This window comes from Rhincodon typus, chromosome 26, assembly GCF_021869965.1.
Source record: "Rhincodon typus isolate 14 chromosome 26, sRhiTyp1.1, whole genome shotgun sequence".
NCBI classification, from domain to species: domain Eukaryota; kingdom Metazoa; phylum Chordata; class Chondrichthyes; order Orectolobiformes; family Rhincodontidae; genus Rhincodon; species Rhincodon typus.
In genome coordinates, this window is record NC_063357.1 from 24,334,077 (window position 1) to 24,349,511 (window position 15,435).

Consider the following 15,435-nt stretch of genomic DNA (forward strand, 5'->3'; position numbering starts at 1 on the left):
GCCTGCTGTGTTCATCCAGCCCTGCACCTTGTTGTCTCGGATTCTCCAGCATCTGCAGTTCCTACTATCAGTTATTCTCTCCCACCAGTTTTCTTAAGCTTTTAACCAATAACTAAGAGACTTCATAACTAGTGTACCAATTGCCCTGAGATTCCTGTTTAAAAAAGAGGGAGAATCTGAAGGAAGGAGATCAGAGAACAGAAGGTCTTGGGAGGAAAATTCACAGAGCACGGTGCGTGTATGGAACGAACTACCAGAGGAAGTGTTGGAGGTTGTTACAATTACAACACTTAGAGGCAGCTAGATGGGTACTTGAACAGGAAGGGTTTAGAGGGATATGGGCCAAATGCTGGCAAATGGGACTAGATTAATTTAGGATACCTGGTCGGCATGGACAAGTTGGATCGAAGGCTCTGTTTCCATGCTGTATGAATCTATGACTCCATGTATATTAAAAACAGACATCTCAGCAAAGCTGGTTGGACTAATGCTGTTGAATTGTGATTCCCCAGTATTCTTTCTTCTACCCACAACAATAATGCTTGTTTTTGCCTGTCATGTCTGTCTGCCTGTAGCAATTTTGAAAGGGGAGTTAGAGATTCAACTAGTAGAGTTATATATTCATAGGACACAGTTGTTTACCTGTGCTTAGAATGTATTTATTTGTAATGAATACAAATATTCTTGTAAAGTACAGAAACTTGGTAAATGTTTTCTGTCAACTTGAATCTAATGGGCTGGTAAATTGGGGCTTCATATACTTTGATTAAATCTTTAATTTTTGTGATGACCTCAGGCTTATTGGAGGCTCAAGCATCACAGCACTTTCCCAACAGGTTTGTAACAAGAGATTGGGGCCTTTTGGCCAGGATTATTTTGAAACAAAGACAATGGGGATTTGGTTGTAGAATTAGTAAGTCATAAAGGTAAAGGAGATGCTAGGTTACATACTAAAAATAAGAAATGGCACTGAACTTGAAAAGACCTTCCTGCAGATGGCAGAGTTGTCACTGACACATTTGAGGGCAACTACAAAGGTCACGTTGATTGAATTATCAAGTAAATTGGGGTATATTTGCAATAATTCCACAGAGGCTGGTATCCTGTCACCAAGTCACCCTTTATTTACACTTGCATAGTACTTGACACTGGTCTGGCTTCCTCAGAGCCAGCTGTCAGACTGAACAGAACCTCTGACACTCCTGTTCATTATCTGTCAGCCAGGGCTACCTCTTTGAACCAGATTAACAGCCCCAATCAGGGAACTCATATTCTATGAGGTCTACCTACCAGAATTCATATTTACCTGCTAAAGGTAGGAAGGCAGACATAATTAAAGCACTAACATAGCAATTGGGTTTCATAGAAATACAAGAGGGACCAGGTACTCCAGGGAGTGAAACATCAGATTCAGGTAGTATTGAGTTGTGATTAAAGAAACTTGAGCAAGAGGATGAATTAAAGTAACTTGAATTTAAAAAAAAGTTGGAGATGGAATTCCAAAGGGGACAGGAAAAAAGAGACAAAAGAGAGTTTAGGAGACGAGAATTAAAATTACAAAAACAAGTGAAAGAGAGAGAACACAATAAAGGAATAAAATGCTGTAGTTTAAAAACAAGGCATCAGAGGCAGAGGCTGATAACATACGAGTTAGGAGCAGACAATTCTTGGCCTTGCTCCAATATTTAGTAAGATCTTGGCTCATCACAACATCCACGGCACTCTGGGGTCATGAATTTCACAAATTTACAATGCTTTAAAGGAATAATTTCTCCTCATCTCTGTTCCAGAACTGCTACCATTTTTCTGAAAGCTATGACCTTTTGTTCTAGATTGTGCTAAAAAGGGAAACCTCTCTGTGTCTACTGTGTCAATCTACTTTAGCATCTAATGTAACTCAATTAGATCTCCTCCCATTCTTCTTAACTCCAGAGAGTATAGGCCTAAAGTCCTCAATCTCTTTTTATAAAACCAACTCTTCATCTCTGCAACCAATTTAGTGAAACTCCTCTGAACTGCCTCCAATGCAACTATATTCTTCCTCAGGTAAGGGGACCAAAATTGTATGCAATACTCCAGGTGCAGAATCAGTAATGCCTTATAAAATTTCAGCAACACTTCTCACTTTTATACTCTAGTTGTTTAGCAATAAATGTAGGTAGGTCCTGGTAGGGAGATTCTGAGTCATAACCTAAATTATAGTAAGGAAATGTTTAAGTTTGTGCCGGCCATATTCGACTTTTAAAAAAGATGTATCCTATGACAAAATAGCACAACAAATGAAGTGCCCAAATGAGACCTGGATATTGCTCTGGCAGAATAAATTGACAGGTAAAGCATAGGAGAATTATGCTTTATTGTCAGAAGAGGTTTCTGGAGATTACGATTTTGTTTTTTAAAAAACTATATTGGCTGCATATGAGTTAGTGCCTGATGTGTATAGGTCAAGGCTTTGGAATTTAAATAAACAGCCTGAGCAAACAAACAGTAAATGTGACAGGGTTAAGAAAAGTAATTTTAACAGGTGGGTATAAGCATTAAAAGCAAAAACAGCATATAAAAGTCCTTAGAGAGATTATTCTCTTAGAAGAATTTTTTAAAAACTCACTACCTTCCATAATAAGAATATGTAATGAGGACCAAAGGCAGCGGTAATGGCTGATGAGATAACACAGTGTGGAGCTGGAGGAACACAACAGGCCAAGCAGCATCAGTGGAGCAGGAAAGTTGGTGTTTCAGGTCAGGACCCTTCTGTTCTGAAGAAGGGTCCTGACCTGAAACGTCAACTTTCCTGCTCCTCTGATGCTGCCTGGCCTGCTGTGTTCTCCACCTCCACACTGTGTTATCTCTGACTCCAGCATCCGCAGTTCTGACTATTCCAGTAACGGCTGATGATTTTGATTTGATCCGTAAAACTAAACCCTTTATTCCATCATCTGATTTAGCCAAGCCAGAGGAGCAGGAGATCATTGATAGTACTGCAAATTAAAGGGGAGATGATGAGGTTTTAGGAATGTGTGCGTTTTAAGGACATTTGTGTGTGATTTCAACTGTACCCCTCATGAATTAAGGGAACCAAACAATAGTGGTTTTCTCAGCAGTGTTCCTTTGACAGGCTGAAGGTAATCAATAATTGAACCAATGTCAGCCACCATGACTTTTTTCAGATCTTTTAAAATGATCATTGATGCTTGGGGTTGGACCAATTATGCCAATGTTGAATTATGCCATTTGAGTTTGAAAACACCTCTGCTACATTCCAAAATCTTAAGAATTAATTCGTAGCCAGTATGATTTATTCGGATTAAGTCTTAGGCTTGGATATCCCGATGGCCAGATCATTTCAAAAGCATAGATAGGAGTTGCATGTGGGATTTGTGAATTTCCATCATAGCAGACTCGGATTGAATTGCTCAGGAAATTGAAGATTCCATTGGACAATTCCTTTATGCCTGCAGCCCTCAGAAAGCATCTTTACAAACTGGGGAATTTGGAGGCTTCTGCTGAAGTTAAGAAAATAGTTACTCAGGAAGAGTTCGACAGTTATTTACATAGCCTAGTCCCAAGTAATTAATAAACTGACCTCTAACTACACCTCCCCAAACCCTTTATAACCTCAGTCCCTGACCTGTATTCCTGGTACCTGACACCTCTCCGCCTCCAGGCTTGACACTGCACCACCACCACCCTCTTCCCAAAACCCCAGATACCTCTTCTGCACCAACAGTCCTGACCCCACCTTCCCCTCTCCAGATCTAGACACCATTTCCCCCGCTCTGAACCAATCCTCTCTTTCTCTGGACCTAAACCCTTCTCTCCTGCCCTGGATTCAATCCCCACTTCTGCCACTGATTCTTCCAATCTTCACTTCAGATCCAAGACCCCTGTGATCTCCAGACCCAACCACCTTTCCCCTGCACCACTATCCCTCTAACCCCCCACCAAGTTCCAACACCCTGATCCCATGGGTGAGTACGTAATGGTAAGTGTGACGTTAGGGTGCCAGGAGGGTAGGCTGCTGGCTAATTAAATGCTGGAAGGGTAGAGTGCCAAGTAGTGGGGGGGGGGGTGTTGGATGCCAGACAAGTATGCCAGGCCCAGGATGGCAAGATAAGTGATGGAGGGTTTACGGTAGTTTGGGGGTTCTTTGGTATTTTGGGTCAGACTGGGCAATCCTGCAAAAAGTACGAATGACGTTGAATGAGTTCTGGGTGAATAAATTGTCTTGCATTTCATTATATACTTGTTCCATTGTATTCATTGAAATAAATTCATTCATTTGTTTCATGTTGACCTTGAGATGAAACAAATTTTGAAATGGTGTTTTATCTCTCCAAGGTAATGTAAAGTCTGCATACACTTTAGAGAATGTAAATGGAAAGAATAGAAGTTGCATTGTTGCAGAAAGTACCAGATGTAAATTTTTCACAGTTTGCTCGATGAAAATGCAATGAGTCATTTATGGATATCTGCAGTAAAGGCCTTGTGTATTTTTACTCATTCTAGAGGGTAGCTCTTGCTGGAGTTTGCAGTGATGGCAATTGTGGATGAATGGATGGATTCAACCTCTAGTGGTGCCTTTCTTGCACCAACATTTAATCCAGACCTAGAAAGTACACTTGGTGCTCTTTGTCACATTAGATGTGGCAGGGGACTTTCTGAATTAATAGTATCTTCTACAGAGAAGAGGCCTCATCCCAGAGAGCTAGGAAGTGTCCGTTGAGTAGTACGTTACATAATAAAGAGTATAATGAGGTTAAGTACCACCAAAGAACATTAAAATAATATATACAGAATGCCTGACAGTGAGGAATGAAATAACAAGCGATTGAGCAGTTCATATAACATTATAATTCAAAAAATAAGTACAGGTTTCTCGTTTCTCTGTTGTATGTGCTAATTTGAATGTTACATGAGAATTTATTGAGATGGTTTCATTCTGGTTTTACCATTTTTACTTGCCAGTTCTTCTTGTCAGTGTGAACATTGACAACCAGACATTCGATTCAGCTTATTCCCAATGGCACCTGCAGTGAGGGATTAATGATTCTGATGTAAGCACAGCATGGTGATTGAGTGATAAGCAATGGTTGACAACCAGAAAATAATACTATCGGGATAAGCTAGAACCTATTAATCTACTCCACTAGACACAAGCCATAAACTAATCAGGAGGTTAAATTTATCTGCTCCGTGATAGTGAAATTATTCTCGAAAATGCCACTTTTAGATATGTTCGTGGGGCTTAGTACAATAAAGGTATGGATATTCCTTGCATTATGTGCTCTTATAAAGTACATTCTCCACCATTTGATTGGCCATCCCAATGGAATAGGTGTAACTTAAAAGTGAACAGATGGTGGACATCACATGTAGTTGCTAAAAAAAAGTGTTGTTTCCTCCTCCAACTCCATTTTGATTTAGGCCCTTCCCTCTCTCCCTACTCCCCATCCCCCGTCACATTTGATGGTTTGTATTGCCCATATGGGCTTTGCTTACAAATATTGAATTGGCTACATGGGTGTTTTTGACAGGTGGTGGATGGTAATTATAAAGGGGGAAAAGTCACAGTTATTTTGGTGGTTGCAAAGTCACTCAATTGTATGTGATAGCACTTCCGAGCATATAAAAAATATGCTGTTGTGGCTCTTGTGTTGGTGGTAGTGTCCCCACTTGGGTTCAAATTCCAATCTGCTCCAGAGGTTCATCATAACATCTCTGAACACATTGATTAGGAAAAAACTATACTGTTGGTGCTCCCCCACAACTCCATTTTAATTTAATCTCCTTGTTGTCTCCCTACCTTCCTCAAATTTTGATATCATTGCACTGCCCATAGTGGGCAGTGTTTGTTCATTATTAATGTTCGGTTGTTTAATTCGGTGGTGGGTTTACAAAAAAGAAAGAAGAGATGGAAAGCAACAAATGTGGTTATTGACAATTTACGTAATTTACCCAGTCAATGTGAAGCTATAATTAAAGACGCTAATCCGTTATTGGGTGCAATGATGTATAAAGGGGAAATGATGGCCTACACTATTATCCCAGAAATCCAGGTAAGGTTCTGGGGACCCAGGTTCGAGTCCTGCCACGGCAGATGATGACATTTCAATTTAGTAAAAATCTAGAATTAAGAGTCCAATAATGACCATAAACTGTTGTTGATTATTGGAAAACCCGATCTGGTTCACTAATATCCTTTCAGGAAAGAATCTGTCATCATTACCTGGTTACATATGACTCCAAATTCACAACAATATGGTTGATTCATAACTGCCTCAGGGCAATTAAGGGTGTGCACAGTGACACCAGAATGAATTAAAAAATAAATCTGCTTGAGTTATTAAAAGGACTTATCGATCATTGTGTGGTCCATGTTTTCAATATTGTGTGGGAATTTTAATATTCTTCCTTCAAAACTCCACTGATAGATTGGAGGGTGTTGTGAAAAGAACAATAAGGAGGTCATTTTGACACTGGCCAATGGTGTAAAATGGTTGATAATGAATTGGTAGCCAATATTATATCTCTTCTGATTTATATTTTCATTTTAGTTCATATTGGGACAGATCTAAAATGGGCAGTCACGTAGTATTGCCCAAAATCAAAACTACATGCATAATTGTTTAGTGAGACTTGAGTTCCAAGTTATTCTTATGTGCATACATCCTGTTCAACTCAGAACTAAATGTTGCTTGATGGTATAAAATCAAAAAGGATATATTCCATGTTTCTAAAATGCCATCAAGAATAGGTGAAAAGTGATATTTTAAGGCATAAGCACAAAACCAGAGAACATGACTGGAAAATTAACAAACCTGTTGCAGACCAGACCAAACCCCCTCAAAAAATATCAAAAAGATAGCCTAGACTGTAACTTTTATCTTATTTAAAGGCAAGTGTAAGGCACTGGATTCCAGATGTAATTTGATTGGTCTAACTCAACTTTCAACAAAACACACTTTATTCTTACACTACAGTTAAAATACAAACAAAAAAAGAAGAATTGGTATAACTTTAATGTGGTCTACTTAACAAAATAATATATTATTTAACTACTAATCATCAACTGTTCCATTAAGCAGCATCTCATAAACACACCCTTGGCGTAGGCAAATTCAGCGAAACAGATTTCCCTCACTTGCTATCTTCTCCAGACCAGGAGAAAGGAAAAAAACAAAAGAGTGAATCTAGCAGCAGACAGAGAACTCAAGCTTTTGCAACATCAGAGAGAGCTGTATCTAGCAGCTTCAACTCGAAAACTCCAACTTCAACAACTGAAGCTAAAACTAAAACCCTTGGTCTCTGTGGGCCTGACTCCACCCACTCATGCTTCTTTTAACTAATTTTTTTTTTAGAAAGCTATTTACTCATCTTTCTGTGGAGCAGACACCTCAGCACCTGATTTACAATGCCCCTCTTCAAGAGAAACAGAACAGAACAAATCCCTTTTGAAGCACATCACCTCACAATCCAAAATAAGACAAAAAGATTATTTATCCCAGAACAATCTTTAAATAAAGTCCACACTTAATTATAACATTTTATTCAAACAAAAAAGTTCCCAGCAAAGCACTGACTATTTAAATAGAGATATCTTTGTTTCCAACACAACCCTGGTCTCCTCTCCCTGACCAACAGAAATCCCCCCAGCCTCACATCACAATCCAGGCCCTCCAGGAGGTGTCCTTCTGGTCGCAGCTACACCTCCCTGGTTTCACTGCTGAACACAAGAGTTTTCGGTATCTGATTGGCTGGCACTTCTCGCAGTGACGTGTGTCCCTTGGAGTCCAGGTTCCAGAGGATGATCTATTGGTTTCCTTGCCATTTCCAGTTTGAAGTCTGGTTTCAGTGGATCTTCATAATAATAGGCACCTCAGGTTTCTCATTAGTTGTTAAACAAATAGGCGAGATCCCCAATGCCACAACAAGATTCAGCCCAATGTGTGAATTCAGGTCTTGTACGTGAAATAAGCTTTTCTTAAACTTGGCAATATTCAGTCCATTTAAATGTTTGAGTTGATTTACTCAGCAGGGCGCACTTAACATATTATTTAAAGTTCATATCATATTAAACTGACTTGCAATTAGATTGAGAGAATGCTTGTAATACAGAAGGAAGCCATGTAGCTTATTGGATCCATGCTGGTTCACTGCGGGAACAATTCCTGCAGCTTTCCCACTCCTCTATTGCACAATGACATTTGGGAGAGTTAGGAAAATCAAGGGACAAAATGGAAAAATCAGAAGATAATTTACAAGATGACATCTCAGGATGGCCATACATCAATCGACACTGGGGAAGACTGCAAAAGGGTTCCTCAAACAATTATGTCAGGAAAAATGAATCCTCTCACCCAATGGGTGGAAATGGCCAAGCTGTATTGTTCTTAGGCCTTAACTATCTAGAGGGACCATTTTGTGATAATTTCACATTTGTATTAGCATGCTGTACCCCATTCTCCGTCAATGTAGGGTCTGAGCAAAATTGGAATGAAGATGTGCAGACAAGTATCGATCTGAATGAGAACAAAATGTCCTCGAGTGTGAAAAGCAGCTTTACTCAGAAAGGTCTGGAAAAGGAAGATAAGAATCTAATTTAAAAGATGACAAGGTGAAGTGTCAAGGCCCAGTACACTTCAATCTACGTCACTGCTGCCCTACACCACAAATCACCGGTCTAATTTGAGAATTTAATAATTTTAATCTAATTTATTTCATTTCCTCTAGGCGCATTTTTGATTCCCTTCTTCATTATGTTTGCGCTGCTCGGAATCCCACTTCTCTATTTGGAAATATCTATTGGACAGTATTTAAGAACTGGACCAGTTGAATCTTTAGCCAAAATCTGTCCCCTGCTCAAAGGTCAGTGCACTGGATTCCCTCACTGCTTTATCAGCAATCATTAATTAGAAGCCAAATGCCTAAAAACAAAGAGTTAAAAGGGATCTATTTTTACTGTATAGAATGCAACTAATACTTGTCCATGTAATGACAGTGAAAGGACAATGTAAGACAATGGGAATCCAAATTAGAAAGAAGTCTCTTAGGGAAAGGATGATTTTTATACCTGATGGCAATACTTGTCATTTATAGTTGTTGTGATTATTTTGTTATTCTTCCAATAAAACGAATCATAAATTTTTTGTGATTTAATGTTTTCAGGATCAACAAATATGTCTTCTGTTCTTCTTCCTACAGGTGTTGGTTTAGCAACAGTGGCCATTTCCTTTGTTATGAGCACATATTACAACCTTATCATCTGCTGGGCCATGTATTATCTCATCCACTCCTTTCAGAACCCACTGCCCTGGCACAGCTGCAACAATACTTGGAATATTCAAGAGACCTGCACAGATAGTATTACCACCAACAACATTACTGTTTCAGCAAGTCAGCAATTCTTTGAGTAAGTCCTCCATGTAAAAGTAAATACCAGAAAATTTGTGGAGAAAAACGTACAAGTTCTGAAGCAGAAAGTGGGTTGGTCTGTAAGGCACAATTCTACCACCACAACATAAAACCAGATGTATCGTGTAATTTAAATCACAAAATCCAGGTCAAACCTTTTGTGTTGAAAAGGGCAGCCTGGACATTACACAAGTATTACTTACAAAACCTTAAAATATTGGATTCAAGACACATATCTGCAGCTCTAGCTTTGTCAAAGGACAGCTAAGCCTCTGAAAGAGTCTGCCCTTGTGATTCCATGTGCCCTTTACAGAACTTTGCCCATGTATTAGTTGGTTTTGTTCTGCTGTTGGTTTTGGTTATTGTTCTCTCCACCAAACTCTTTTACCATTTTACTAAGTCCCCATTTTACTAAGGTGACTCAGCCAGCATTGTATCATTTTAAAGTCGTTAATCAACAGTGACAATATATTTGTTTAATATGATTTTCAGTTTAACATCAATTGCCACAGGCTTCTTGAGTTGTGGTTTGCCTGCTGTCAAGACCAACTCCCTTATCTTCTGCTTCAACACTCAGTCCTGAAGTCCCCCTGGTTTTTGTCCACTTCCTGCCTCTGTCCTTCTTCATAACCCCATTCCCCAGCTCCTGTTCCCATCCTCTGTTCTTATCATTAGCGTCAGTGTCTCCCCCAGCTTCCATTCTGAACTTGCTGTGAAGTCCTGAGCTTCACCTAGTGGCAGACATTAGTCAGTGCAGGAAGTTCTACTGGATGGACCCGAGTCAATTAAAAGTTCATGTGAGGACAATTTTAGCAAAAATTTGTTACACTTTGCACGTAAATTATTCAATTAGAAATACAGGTGCTTTACTGCTGGTGGTCAATAGATGAAAAAACACCATGGGTGATCTGGTGAGGGGAAAATCACCGTTCAGTTGTGTGTATGAGTATTTCTGGATTTAAAAAAAAGCTACAGGTTATTTTAGGGGCCTTTGTGGTGTAGTGGTAATGTTCCTACCTCTAAGCCAGGAAACCTTGTTTCAAACATCACCTGCTTCAGAGGTGTGTAAGAACATCTCTGAAGAAGTTGATTAGAAAATGACTATGGCTTACTTTAAGAGTCTTGTGGCACAGTGGTATTGTCCCCACCTTTGAACAATGAGGCCTGGGTTCAAGTTCCATCTGCTCGAGAGGTATGTAATAACGTTCCTGAATGGGGGATGGTAAAGAATTTTACTTTTATGTACATTTGCAATGTATTTCTTATACATTTTGAATTACTTTTTCTGTTAAAGGTCAGTGTTTGACATATGTCGGCATTTAGAAATGTACACGTTTTCAATTTAATGTCTTAGAGTTTCCTTCTGCTGATATATGTCCTGAAGCATCCAATTGTACTGTGTTTCTTTCATATTCACTGATTTATTTTGTTTTCCAAGCTCCTACTGCTAGGAATGCATCACACTGCATAGATATGATCCATTATTTCAACTTGTTTATTGCTTTTCTTTCCTGAGCAAGAAGTAGCCAAAGAAACTTAATTCCAGTTTTAACATTGATTCATACAAGGAACTATGATTCATTTAAAGTTGTTTTATTTTATAGTTGCTATATTCAGGAATGTAAACACAACTTTAAGAGAGGACTTGATGTATTATTGGATTTTACCGACTTTAGCATCATCTCTCGCAAAAAAAGTGAAAATGAACAGACCTTTAGAAGTTACAAACACACTACATTACTGAACAAAACATGTTAGATTTCTAATTGGGGGCTGGTGCCATCTTAAGCAATTGTAATAATCGGTGAGATGTTTTTGATTATTTCTTGTAGCCCTTAGAATCTATGAATATTTTGGAACATGTGCCTTGCATTTATCAGTGGATTTTATTGAATGCAACAAGTTACGGAGGTAACTGTATCATATAAACCCCATTGCCTTTATGAAAAGAAAGAGTTTACATTCAATTAATGTTGGAAGATGGCCATAAAGATGCACATGAGCACAACTGTAGCCATCATACAAGAAGCAATACAATGCCTTTATTGTGCAAGTGTGCCCAGATTATTTGAAAAAGACAACACTAGGATAACTCATAAAAAAAAACCAGAATTAATTTCTGCTGTAATGGCTACTAAATCCATTGAGAAAACCCCCCAATGTCTGTTTATCAATCTTCAACTGTCAAATCTGCGTTGATGGTAATTGTCCCAAATGGTTTATATACATTAAAAACAGTGTGAACGAAATGGAAGTATCTTTGTACAAAACATCAAACGATATCTTCAACAGCATACAATCAGCAGCTTAGGTTTGGACTAATCTTGAAGAACCTTGGAAGAGAGGTGAAGAAAGTGAGCAACATAGTTTTCTGGTGTCAGTATCTTATTGAAACTGGAAGACGGCATCCCATTCCAAAATTCAGCTCAACTATTACTGGCCATGGTTTCACCTGAGACATAAGTGTACATTGCCCCAGTTACAGGATGATTGTAAAACCAATGCCTTTAAGGAATGAGCATCCTGAGACAGAGCAGTAAATAATCCCTCGTCTGTGCGTTCTGAGGGCTGCCTTTTTCAATAGACCTGACTTTGAAAAATATAATTTCAAGTCAAGGACATTGAAACTTCACTGGTTTACTGTTGTATGATGGATCCTTACCACAGTTTCCTTGCTGCAAGATACACTGGATAGATTTGCCTTGTCTTTGAGAGGAGGGGATCTAAAGGGCCTGACTGTTCTAGAATGCCAAAGGAAAACCACTCTGTAAAAATCATCAGAGTCCTTCTGGAACATAGTTGACTATTACTTGTTATATGAGGAGTGGTTGAAGAATCTGGGCCTGTACTTAATGGAGTTTAGAATAATGAGGGGGTGATCTCATTGAAGCTTACAGTATACTGAGAGGTCTAGATAGAGTGGACATGGAGAAGATGTTTCCATTAGTAGGAGAGACTAGGGCCTGAGGGCACAGCCTCAGAGTGAAGACTTTAGAACTGGGATGAAGAGGAATTTATTCAGCCAGAGGCTGGTAAATCAGTGGAACTCATCACCACAGAAGACTGTGGAGGCCAAGTCACTGTGAGTATTTAAGACAGAGATAGATAGATTCTTGACCAAATAACCTAATCCTGCTCCTAGAACCTAAGAAAAAACAAAAAGCTGCTTCTTTCATTAGAGAGAGATACAACTGATAATGGTTTAACCTGAGGTAAGGGGAAAGGTTGAGAAGCAGAGTCCTTCACAATAATCTCCACTACATGTAGGAATCAAACCCATACCGTTGGTATCATTCTGCAGTACAAACCAGCCAGTCAACTGAGCTAACTCCGAACCCCTAGGGAGTGTAAAGAGAAGTGTTCTTGTGTTAAGCAAGATATAGTTTACTGCATAATAGCAATCAACAAGGAGTAGCTTTGGTATGATAGATATGATTACTATGACTTTGAGGGAGACTTGCAATTTAGGTTTGACTCATTCGAGATCTAAAGCTGATCTCCCACGCGAGTCTGTATGAAATCGTAGTATTTGGCAGTGCTTCATACACTCCTCAGCATTAACCCTTTCTGACTCTTTCATCCAAATACAACAGTGAAGAAGAGGCGATGGCCTAGTGGTATTATCACTGGATTGTTAACCCAGAGATCCAGGTAACATTCTTGGGACCTGGATTCCAATCACACCACAGCAGATGGTGGAACTTGCATCCAATATAAATCTAGAATTAAAATCCCTACAGTGCAGGAAAATGACCATTTGGCCCAGGGAGTCCACATTAACCCTCTGAAGAGCATCCCACCAGGCCCTGTAATCCTGCATTTCCATTGGCCAATCCACCTAATGTGCACATCTTTGCACCGTGGGAGGAAACTGGAAAACCTGGCAGAAACCCGCTAATGTCTGTTAGGGAAGGAAACTGCCATCCTTACCGGCTCTGGCCTACATGTGATTCCAGACCCACAGCAATGTGGATGACTCATAACTGCCTGATGGGCAATCCCTTGTCATCCCACCTTCATCCTGTTAATGAATAAAAAAAAAGTTACAATGAGTTTGTACATTCATGTTTGTCTCATAGTTTGGGGCAAATTTACTCTTTGTGGAAAGGTTCAATTAAATAAGCCATACATGTTTCCAAATTAAAGGCTACCCATACAGGTCCAAAGGAAAGTAGCAAGCCTGGCAATTTGTATAATGAACAACCAGCTGCCTTGTGAAAAGCAAAACTAAGGTCTTTCAGGCCTATTCACCAGGAGAATAGCAGCAAGTGTTGGAAATACTTGGCAGTTCAGAAAGAATCTATCGAGATAGAGAGATGATCTGTTTCTCTTTCCATCGTCATGCAATCTCCTGGCTATTTCCGATAGGTTCCATGTTTATTTCCAATTTCCAGCATCCTTAGTATTTTACTTTTTGATTAGTTAGAATGACACCCGTTCACCTGACACCATCAATTTTCCTCTTAACATCCAGGTTTCTGGGAGAGGTCGACAGTCGGTCAGTTTCAATGTCATGGTTATGGGGATAAGGTCAGTTTCCTGGCTTGCCTAGATCCCTCTTCCCCTGATCTGGCATGACCAAAGAGTAAGGAGCCACATAAACAGTCACCTTTTGAGAAAGAGACACTGCAAGGTGCAAAACTTGGCCCTGTGCAAAAAACCAAACAAAAATGCAGAAGGTCAGCTTTTGCAATTTGAAGCCACCTGAAAGAAAGACAAAACCAAAACAGTTAAATCAACACATGTGAGGGACAGGGTTGATACCTTGGTTCGTTTTCTCAAAGATAAATAAGTGGAGTTTGTTTGAACGGCTGCTCTGGATAGCCATGAGTTTTGTTTTTTTTTATTCAATCATGGTATGAGGGTGTCACTGGCCAGGCAGCATTTATTGCCCATCCCTAATTGCCCAGAGGGCAGTTAAGAGTCAACCACATTTCTGTGGGTCTGGAATCACATGTCGGCCAGATCAGGTAAGGATAGCGGTTTCCTTCCCTAAAGGACATTAGTGAACCAGATGGGTTTTTCCAACAATTGACAATGCTTCATGGTCATCATTAGATTCTTAATTCCAGATATTTATTAGATTCAAATTCCACCATCTGCCATGGCGGGATTTGAACCTAGGTCTCCAGAACTTTATCTGAGTCTCTGGATTAACAGTCCAGCGATTACCCAGGAGTTTCATTTCAGCTTCAACAAAATTGGTGATGTCACCTGCAAAGACATTGGCCTGAAGCTTACCAAAAATGGCTGTGTCATTCTATCGGGTTTCATGGAGGGTTTCTCTTTGTGAGGCCTGGTGAGTTGCCAAACGTGCCGCGTGAACTATGTACTGCATCTCCATAGCACCCTGCTCATCCAGTGCCAGCCTGATTCTCCCACATGCAGTAGGTTGAAGTACTCACCACTGCTGGTGCCAGTGCCATCTTTAAAGAGTCATTGTGCACCCAGTAAAGTGCTGCCGGTCCAAAGTCGCCCTGTATGTTTTGTGCCATTTATCTCAGACATGGCAGAGAAGGGTAAACTGGCACCCCAATTTGCAGACAGGGACCTGGAGGTTCTGGTGGGCAGGAGGGTCAGCCTTTTCCACAAACAGCGACAGAGGAAGCCAAGACACTGAACACTGCCAGCCAGGTCTGTGCCACCTCAACAATCCTGAGGAACGTCCAGCCAGAGTAAGTGCCACAATCTTCTCTCTCCCACACCCATGATTTCTGCAACTGCACTCACCTCCCACAATGGCTCCCATTCCCTGCAAGGGTGAATGCATCCTTAACACACCAGAAAATCACCCCCTTATTTGTGACCCATTTTCTGTTTTGTACTCTGCAGACAGCGGGGGCTTTACCACGGTTGGTCTCCACGGTAACGTGTCCATATGGATGGATAGCTGAGAGGGTACACTGGCATGGCTCTCCACCAGCTTGGACCCTGGCACCTCACTGGGAATTTTAGCTGGTTAGAGTCAGCAACACCTGCTGATGAGTGCATAATTCATAATATTGTGAAATCTTATTGCAATTC

The 15,435-nt window shown here is 40.1% G+C and overlaps 1 protein-coding gene across 1 annotated transcript in view; it reads left to right on the forward strand.

The window, feature by feature from the left end:
• The window catches only part of si:ch211-283g2.1 (sodium- and chloride-dependent GABA transporter 1), a 91,338-nt gene that overhangs the window by 16,344 nt on the left and 59,559 nt on the right, over nt 1-15,435 (forward strand). Inside the window, exons 2-3 of the mRNA XM_048612364.1 lie at nt 8,731-8,865; nt 9,202-9,409. Coding sequence (XP_048468321.1) covers nt 8,731-8,865; nt 9,202-9,409 — 343 coding nt within the window. The remainder of the gene's footprint in view (nt 1-8,730; nt 8,866-9,201; nt 9,410-15,435) is intronic.